This window comes from Anas acuta, chromosome 5 (assembly GCF_963932015.1).
Source record: "Anas acuta chromosome 5, bAnaAcu1.1, whole genome shotgun sequence".
Taxonomy (NCBI): Eukaryota; Metazoa; Chordata; class Aves; order Anseriformes; family Anatidae; genus Anas; species Anas acuta.
Window position 1 is genome coordinate 6,243,201 of NC_088983.1, and position 8,758 is coordinate 6,251,958.

The 8,758-nt window shown below is 55.4% G+C and overlaps 1 protein-coding gene across 1 annotated transcript; it reads left to right on the top strand.

Annotated features, from left to right (window-relative positions):
* Positions 1 to 4,304: 4,304 nt before the first annotated feature.
* SIX6 (SIX homeobox 6) lies at positions 4,305 to 6,818 on the top strand. The gene is made up of 2 exons (XM_068685599.1): positions 4,305 to 5,339; positions 6,046 to 6,818. The coding sequence occupies exons 1-2, from the start codon at positions 4,768 to 4,770 to the stop codon at positions 6,212 to 6,214; spliced, it is 741 nt and encodes a 246-aa protein (XP_068541700.1). The 5' UTR covers positions 4,305 to 4,767; the 3' UTR covers positions 6,215 to 6,818.
* The last annotated feature ends 1,940 nt before the right edge of the window (positions 6,819 to 8,758 follow it).

The window sequence follows — 8,758 nt, forward strand, 5'->3', positions numbered from 1 at the left end:
ATGAGCAGAAACTTCCATATTTAATTGAACATTTTACATTTTGTTTCCTTTTCTTCGAATTTTCAGATAAAAATCTGATGGAAACCAGAAATTTTAAGCAGAATGAGGGTTTTAAGTGAACACACCCCAGATAAATAGGAGATTCGGTGCTGTGTGAATTTATCTGTGGGTAGAGGCAGGGGGCAAACAAATCCGGGTGCATCGGGGGCCCTAAACCGGGCCCATAACCTCAAGAAAACTGAAGAGAGAGCTCGGATGTGGGAGATCCATCCTGCCTGCAGCCCTGGCCTTGGCCAGGGCCCTGTGCAAGGAGGGTCTTCACTCTCCAGTCTCCAAATAACTCAGATTTTTGAGCTTCCAGTGTTTATTTCTAACGCGAAATACACTGCCTGTGGTCTGATGCTTCGTATTGTGGGGAACCCAAGTAATCCGCAGGACAAACTCTTGATCAATACGTGGTGAGAGTGAAAAGCGAGGGACCACCCCTGTCTATCCGACGGCATTTTAAGGGATTTTCCGGGGTTTCCGAAGGTTTTCGGAACTTTAAGCGAGGACCCAGCCTGCAAAGTCTTTAACATTGAGAAAATTACGGCTTTAAACACAGCCCTTTTTATGGAGAAACGGAAAGACTGGTAACCACTTTCTCAACAATTCTGGCGCTCTTAACACTAAAAATAAGAAAGGCGAGCACACGAAAACCAACGAAACCCGGGCGTTTCCCCCCACATCAGCCCAGCGGGAGCCCGAGAGACCCCCAGCCGGTCCCGCAGGGGCCAAGGGCTCCGGCCGAGCATCCTTGCTCCTCCGGGCCAGGGGGCAAAGCCACCAGGGATGCTCCCCGGATCCTGCCCGACCCGGAGCATCCCTCCGGTGCCGAGGCACAAAAACGCCGCCTGATTTCCCGGGGAGCCGCCCCAGGGGCTCTCAGCCAGTGCTGCAGACCCGGTGAGCATCACTTGGTGAACTTCCACACCGAGCCCGCCGAGACCTCTAAAGTGGGGCTTCTCCTTCCCGGGGGGGGATTTTTTTATTTTTATTTTTTTAATGCAATGCTTAACGCCAATCAAAGGCTTAAAAAAAAAAGTGTATTCGCACCTCGGCGGCGTTAGAAAACTCCTTCTGCAGAAAGGACCGCAGGGGACTGCGCTGCCGGGCTGGGGGGGGCACAGCTCTGCCGCTCCCAGGACTGGGATGCTCCGCGGTCCAAAGGCCAAAGGACGCACCGTGCAGGGCTTTCGCTTTATCTTTATTTTTAATGTGCAATTTTATCCCTCAGCCTCCAGTGGGTCCCGCTCTGCAGGGATAACCCCGCACGCTACCTGCAGCGGGGGTCGGAGCCGTGCCTTAAATTCAGGTTGTTGGTGCTGGCTCTGAATGTCACGAGCAGTACCCTTGGTATTTGGGGAAAATAAAACTACAGAAACACAGCGGGGACACCCCGGGGGATGCTGTTTGGGTGCTGGTGACACACAGCGAAGCCCCCCGCCGGCCAGGACCCCCCCCCGGGCCGTGCCACTTCCCCAGTCCGGAGCTGGAGAGGGCGCAGAGCTGCAGGAGCTGGGCTGGTTTTCCCCCTCGGGTCACCTTTTAAATGGTGAAGGCAGGATTCCTAGGGTTTTTTTTCAGTGTTGCCTTTCCTTTCTTTCACCCCCCCGCCCTCGCAGCAGATCCTCCAGCGCTCCCCAGCCGGGCCGGTTCCTGGGGAACAAAGGCTGGGGACCGGGGGACAGCCCCTCGCCCCTGCGAGCCGCTCTCCCTCCTCTTAATGAGGATTCATTTCTTTAGCCTACAGTCCTGGCTTTCATTATGGAGCCTGTCTCGCTCTGTTCATGGTCATTAGGCTGCAGCCCAGTAACTCCCTTCGCCAGATCATGTGCACGATTTCAAAAAAAAAAAAAAAAAAAGGAAAAAAAGAAAAAAGGAACAAAAAATCCTACAGTAATATTAGTAATCATCACCCTCACACGGCCAGGAGGAATTAGGCACCCAGCAGCACAGCCTTTCCACCTTTCCACCTCCCGGGCAGGGATTTTCTGCCCCGGCCCGGCCCGGGATGCTCGAGGGGGCGGCCGGGCGGGGGCAGCGGTCGCCCCGTCCCACCCGTTCCCTTGGGAAGCCCGATGCTCACACCGAGGAGCTTGGGGTTTTTATTTTTTTACCCTTGGTTATTTGGGACCTTTCATTGAGCTGCTCAAGTTACTCTTTTTCTTTTTTTCTCCCCCTCTTTTTTTTTTTTTTTTTTTTTTTTTTCCTCAGCGGGGAGGACATGGATGGGGTGGAAAGGGGACTCTCCATCACCTTTTGAACCTCAGCAATGTTTGCAGATATTTTCCCGTTCTCTGATTTTTTTTTTTCTTTCCCCCCCTTTTCCCTAAGCGGAAACCTAACCTGGCTCTGTAAAGTGAAGCCGAAAAGTCCCCCTTTTTATTTATTTTTTTTCAAGTTTCTGCGGAGTGCCCCTGAACTAGTGAGTTTTGTCTGTGCTTTTCTGTCTCCCCGGCTCTGTCGGGTTTTATGAAAATGAGCAGTATTGAAAGCTTTTCCATCCCGCTAGCTGTGAGCCTCACATAAATGATGTAAATGGCTCGGAGGGTTTTTTTCAAGTGAACTGTGTAGATCTGTGAAAATAATATCAGGGTTTTCCGTCAGAATGAGCTTAGCACTGTACTGAGGCGTACCATAATCTGACCCGACACCTCCGACCATCTGCGCTATCTATCTGCCTTCTGATTTACCAAATCTTCACAAGCAAAAGACAAATTGTACTTGATACTAAAGAAAAGACGGCGAGCCCCAGCCCGGCTTCTTTCTGCGGAGAAATGATGGGAGAAAATATAAATCTGTTTAATTTCGGTCCGTGGGCAGCTAGCAAAGGGGCTTTCGGAAAGAAGGAAGGAAAGGGAAACAAAACCAACACGAATGGTAATAATAAAAATGAAGGAATGAGAGGGGGGGGAAAGAGTCAACGGCGAGATATCAAATTAAGGAGGCATTTCTTTGACAAGTGCTCCAGAAAAAAAAAAAAAAAGAAATAAAGAAAAAAAAGTGCATTGCAAAAGGCGGAGGAAAGAGCATATTGAGCTTAATTCAAAATATATGCTGCCTTTCCGAGCCTGGCCCCTAATGTTCCCGGGAAGAAATTGCCACAGAGCCGCTATGTGCAGAATAAAGAGCGGCTTCTGCCTATTTGCTTTCCTCTCCCGGAGAACAACCGGGACCCTCCCAGCCCCGGGGTGCTTCCCTTCCCGGCCCGGGATGAGAAATAAACCCGCACGGAGGCTGCCTACGAGGTGATCAATATTTCAAAAGATTCCCGAAATCTGCTTCGAGTCGCTGTCCTGACCTACAAATGACTTCTCACTCCCCGCCGCTGTTCTCGGCGGCTGGTCGGGGCCACTCAGCCGAGAACAATAAGGTTTTAAATGTTAGGGGAGGGGGAGAAATCATAAAGCTGTGGGAGAACAGAGAGGGGCGATGAATTCCTCGTCTCGTTTATAGGGAGACGGGGGGGAGTTTTCCCGTAAACCTCGGCTCTTCCCGGAGCCCTCCGTCTGCATCCATTGTCCCTGGCACTCCCCGCCGCACCGGTGCGACCCTAAAAGCCGATTTGGGTCCGGTTCCTCGGCCCTGCCTTCCCCTCCCCGGTCCGACCCCACAGCGCCCCGAGCCCCGGGGGTCCCCACCGGCGACCCCTTTTGAGCCTCTCCCTCCGGTCGGGACGGGAAGGGCGGTGTGGGATGTGTGGGATGGGGGCTGCGGGACGGGGAGGACGGGGAGTGGGATGGGGACATGGGGAGAGGGATGGGGATGTAGGGAGAGATATGGGGACATGGGGAGAGGGATAGGGACACGGGGAAAAGGATGGGGATATGGGGAGAGGGATGGGGACATGGGGAGAGGGATGGGGGCATGGGGAGAGGGATGGGGGCATGGGGAGAGGGATGGGGACACAGAGAGAGAGGGATGGGGTTATGGGGAGAGAGATGGGGATATAGGGAAAGATATGGGGACATGAGGAGAGGCATAGGGACATGGGGAGAAGGATGGGGACATAGGGAGAGGGATGGGGACAGAGGGATGGAGATGGGGACCCGGGGAGAGGGATGGCGACATGGAGAGAGGGATGGGGAGTACAGGGAGAGGGATGGTGCCCCGGGCAGCGGGTCGGGGCGCAGGGCAGCGGGACGGGGACCCTCTCCGGGCGGCCCGGGGCCCCGGTTGCCGTCGGTGCCGGGGAAGGAGGCGCCGGGGCCGGGCTGCCGGTGATTGGCAGCGCGGGGCCGTGAGTGGCAGCCCCGCCATGGAAACCCGGAGCCAATCTCCCGAGCCCAGCAGCGAATCAGCCGCTCCCGCAGCAGCGCGGCGGCGGCGTGGAGCTTTTGCTTGTGCCTTTTCTATTTTTTTTTTTTTTTACCCTTTTCTCCTTTTTTTTTTTTTTTTCTCCCCCTCTTTCCCATCCCTCCCCCCCCCCCCCTCCCTCCTCGCCCTCCCTCCTTCCCTCCCCCCTTCTTCTTTCTCCATCCTCCTCCTCCTCTCCCCAACCCACCGCCCCCCAGTCGCCGGAGCTGCCGAGCTCTCCCCATCTCCTCTCCCTCTTTGCAGCGGGGGCAGCTCCGCCGGCTCGGGAGAAGGCAGCGGAGGGGCGAGGAGAGGCCTCGCTGGGGCGGGGGGGGGCCGCCGGCCGCTTCCCCGCCGCGGGGCCGGTGCCCGGGGGGCGCCGGGGGTGCTCGGAGAGGGGAGAGGAGCGGGGAGCCCGGCGCCGCCTCCATGTTCCAGCTGCCCATCCTCAATTTCAGCCCGCAGCAGGTGGCCGGGGTATGCGAGACCCTGGAGGAGAGCGGGGACATCGAGCGCCTGGGGCGCTTCCTCTGGTCCCTGCCCGTGGCCCCCGCGGCTTGCGAGGCTCTCAACAAGAACGAGTCGGTGCTGAGAGCCCGGGCCATCGTGGCCTTCCACACGGGGAACTACCGGGAGCTCTACCACATCCTGGAGAACCACAAGTTCACCAAGGAGTCCCACGCCAAGCTGCAAGCCCTCTGGCTGGAAGCTCACTACCAGGAGGCGGAGAAGCTGCGGGGGCGACCCCTGGGGCCGGTGGACAAGTACCGGGTGAGGAAGAAGTTCCCCCTGCCCCGCACCATCTGGGACGGCGAGCAGAAGACGCATTGCTTCAAGGAGCGGACGAGGCATTTGCTGCGGGAGTGGTACCTGCAGGACCCTTACCCCAACCCCAGCAAAAAGCGGGAACTGGCTCAGGCCACGGGACTTACCCCCACGCAGGTGGGCAACTGGTTCAAAAACCGCAGGCAAAGGGACAGGGCGGCAGCCGCCAAGAACAGGTAGGTGCTGCCCGGCCCCGAGCCCCCCCGGGCTCGCTTCTCCGCCGGGGGCCCCGCCGTGATGCTGGAGTTTCTCCCGGGGAAAAGCAGCGAGCCAAGGCAGGAGCAGAGGGGGAAAAGCCTACGGGGTTGTCTATTCTTTTTATTTCCCTTTATTTTCATTTTTGTATTATTTTTTTCCTTTTTTATTTTTATTTTTATTTTTTAATGATGGGACCCCCCCGGCTGGGGATGCTGCCGTGACCTCAGCAGAGCCTGGAGGGAGGAAAAAGGGCCCTTCGCGGCTTCAAAACCCCCTTCAAAGTTTTCCCCGGCCATACCGAGCCCAATTTCACGTAGGGCTGCGTGGGGCAGAGCCGGCAATGCCCTTCCCCGGCGCTCCGGCCCCACGTCCTTACTCTCCCCCCTCTTGCTCTAAGCCTCGCAGCGTTCTTTGGGTCACTTTTTTCTTTCTTTTCTTTTTTTTCCCTTCCCTTAAAGAGCAAAACAGCTGCCCACAACGCCTGGCAGCGACACAAGCAGCGCGGGGAGCAGATCCCTCGATATTTTGGAGCCCGGGGAGGGGTCCCACTGTCCCCGCAACCCCTGCCGGAGAGGGGACGGAGCCGCCGGACTGGGGAAACTGGGTTGAACTGGAGGTTGGGGGCGGCCTGGGGGGGGAGCGGGGGCCGGGCGGTGATGCTGTGTGTGTGCCCCTTCCTTGCAGGCTACAGCAGCAGGTGCTAGCGCAGGGCTCGGGGCGCTCGCTGCAAGCGGAGGAGGAGAGCGGCGGGGAGGCGCTGGGGGCCCCCTCCAGCCCCGCCGCCAGCCTCTCCAGCAAGGCGGCCACCTCCGCCATCTCCATCACATCCAGCGACAGTGAATGTGACATCTGACGCCGACATCCACGACAAAGCCGGGAAGGGGGGGGGGAGAGCCGGCAGGTCGAGCTCTCCCCCCCCAACAACTCGGTGCCAGCCCGTGGGGGGCACGGAGCGCGGCCCCCGCAGCGGACTGCATTCAGCAAAAAAACACACACACACACACACAAAAAAAAAAAAGAAAAAACGGGATCAAAAGTCGCCGCCGCCTTTATTTCGAAGGATTCGCAGAGTTCATGCCTAAAAAAAAAAAATAGAAATACATAAGTAAATAAATCACAAAACGTAAAAAAAAAAATACAGAAAAAATAAGATAAAAAAAACGAATGCCAAGCTGCAAAATGTCCGAGCGCCTGCGCTTATCCCGCGGGGGTGCTTCATGGTGAAAAGACGCTGTTCTTTTGGTTGGGTTTCGCTTTACTTTAAAGGGTTTTTATATATATATATATATAATGTTTATTTACTTATTTAAGGGATTGCTATGGTAGATTTTTTCTATTATTATTATTATTAATTATTATTATTTTTTGGCTTGTTCTCTATGTGCACAGGTGACTTGTAGAGCATGTGCAGGACGAAACTGTATGAAGCAGCCTAAAACCATAATAAAATATTTGGTGAACGACCCTCGGATCTGCTTTGAAATGACGGTGTCGGTCTCCAGCCCGCCGGTTTATGCGGAGCAGATCTCGGAGGCCACGAGCATTTCAGCATCAGCTCGGCAGGAACCGAAATAGCCGGGTGCTCGCCACCGGGGGTGATGTCCGTGCAAGGCAGGGGGCTTGGGGGGTCGGGGAGGGCCGGGAAGAGGAGATGGGAGCAGGGTTGGGGTTGCTGGAGGATGCGGGTGCCCAGGGAAGGGAAGGAGAATGGGGATGGAGAAGGCATCGCCGCGGTTTTTTGTATTCCAAGGGGTGAGATTTTGGGGATTGTCGGCGGCGAATTGCCGGGGAGGGATGGAGGAAAAATAATATATTTAAAAAAAAAAAAAAAGGGGGAAAAAAAAAGAAAAAAAAAAAAAAGGAAAGAAAAAAGGGGGAAAAAGGGCAAGAAGCAGCTGGGTTCAGCCCAGCCGGGGACGCCAAGGGAAAGCCAGGTTTTCTCCCCGAGCCGGCAAAAGCAAAGGGAAGCCGGGGACTTACCGGGAAGGGCCGGATGGGGGGCGAGAGACCCCAAAAAACCCAGCCCGGCTCCGGGGCAGGGCTGTCCCCTCCGTCCTCCCCCCTCGCTTTGTTTCGCAGCGATTTTCCTGGAGGAGACCAAACGGCAGCTCGGAGGAGCAGGGCTAAGCTTTTTCTCCCGGCAGAAGGCTTTTCTCTTATACAATTTGACGTTGATCTTTAAAGCTCCTGAGCTGTGCTTTTTTTGGCTGCCGGGTCCAGGCGTTGTTCTCCCCCCCCCCTCCTCCCCGTCCCCAGGGAGCTGCCTCCCCTCTAAGCCGATTGATGGGTCCGGGGCTGCTGCAGCTTTCTGTGGGGCAGAGGTTTGCGAGGTGGGTTTTTTAGGGTTGTTTTCAAGGAGCTGATGCCCCGGCTGGGTTTCTTTGCGGTGGCTGGAGAGAGCAAATCGTGGTGCGGTAAATCCCGATTTTTTCTGAGGGGGAACAGAGATGGGGCTTCCCCACCTGAGAGAGGGGTCGGAGCCCTGCTTGCAGCCCGGCACCGGCTCTGTCGGCCCTAAGAAAAAAAACTAAAAGCCACCGGTTTGTCCCCAGCACACCGCGCTGGGATGCTCGGACCCAGGCACCCAGTTTAGGGCCGGATTTTGGGAACGGGCGGCACTTTCCACCGGGGACTTTTTTCGGAAAAAAAAAAAAAAAAGTAAAAAATACGATTTTTTTCTCCCACCAGAGAACGGAATGTGCTCAAATGCGCCCTATTATTTCATTTCTTTCCCGGAGACGGGTGCAGCGGGTCGAGATTTCTCCACGGGCTTTGCAGGCTTAGCGTTTAGGAATTAAAGCCCCGGGAAAGACAAGTGCAGAGGCAGACAAATACACGAACGAGGGGTTTTCACTCAAAAAAAAAAAAAAAAAGAAGAAAAAAAAGAAAAAAGAAAAAAAATGGGACTGGGGCAAGGGGGGGGGGGCGCATATTCGGAATTTCGACGGAGGCTTGGGGCGCTGCGAGCGCTGCCGTTTGGCATCTCCGCCGCAACCTGCGGAGGAAAAATCGGGTTTGGTTTTCCCCTCTGCCCCTTTCCCTTCCCACCCTGGAAGGGAATGCCCTTCCCCTGGCGTTTTTTTCATCCGTTTTCTTGTTTAATAAGGTCGGCCCCAGCCGTCGCCCTCCCGAGCTTTCGGCTGTTTTAAAAATCATAATAATCATCATCGGGGGCAAGGCAGGGGGAGCCTGTATTTACATTAAACAAAACGCTCGGCACAGGGGCGCTAAAAAGTCTGCCTCGACCCCTCTCTCTCCGGTTTGACAAAGAAGGAAAATATTGTATCAGAAGTGAAGTGAATGGGGAGGGCGGGGAAGAGAAACAGCTTTTCCTCTATTCAGCTGGGGAGGGGGGGGGAGAGAAATGTTTGAATATTTCCGTTTCTTTTGAGAAACG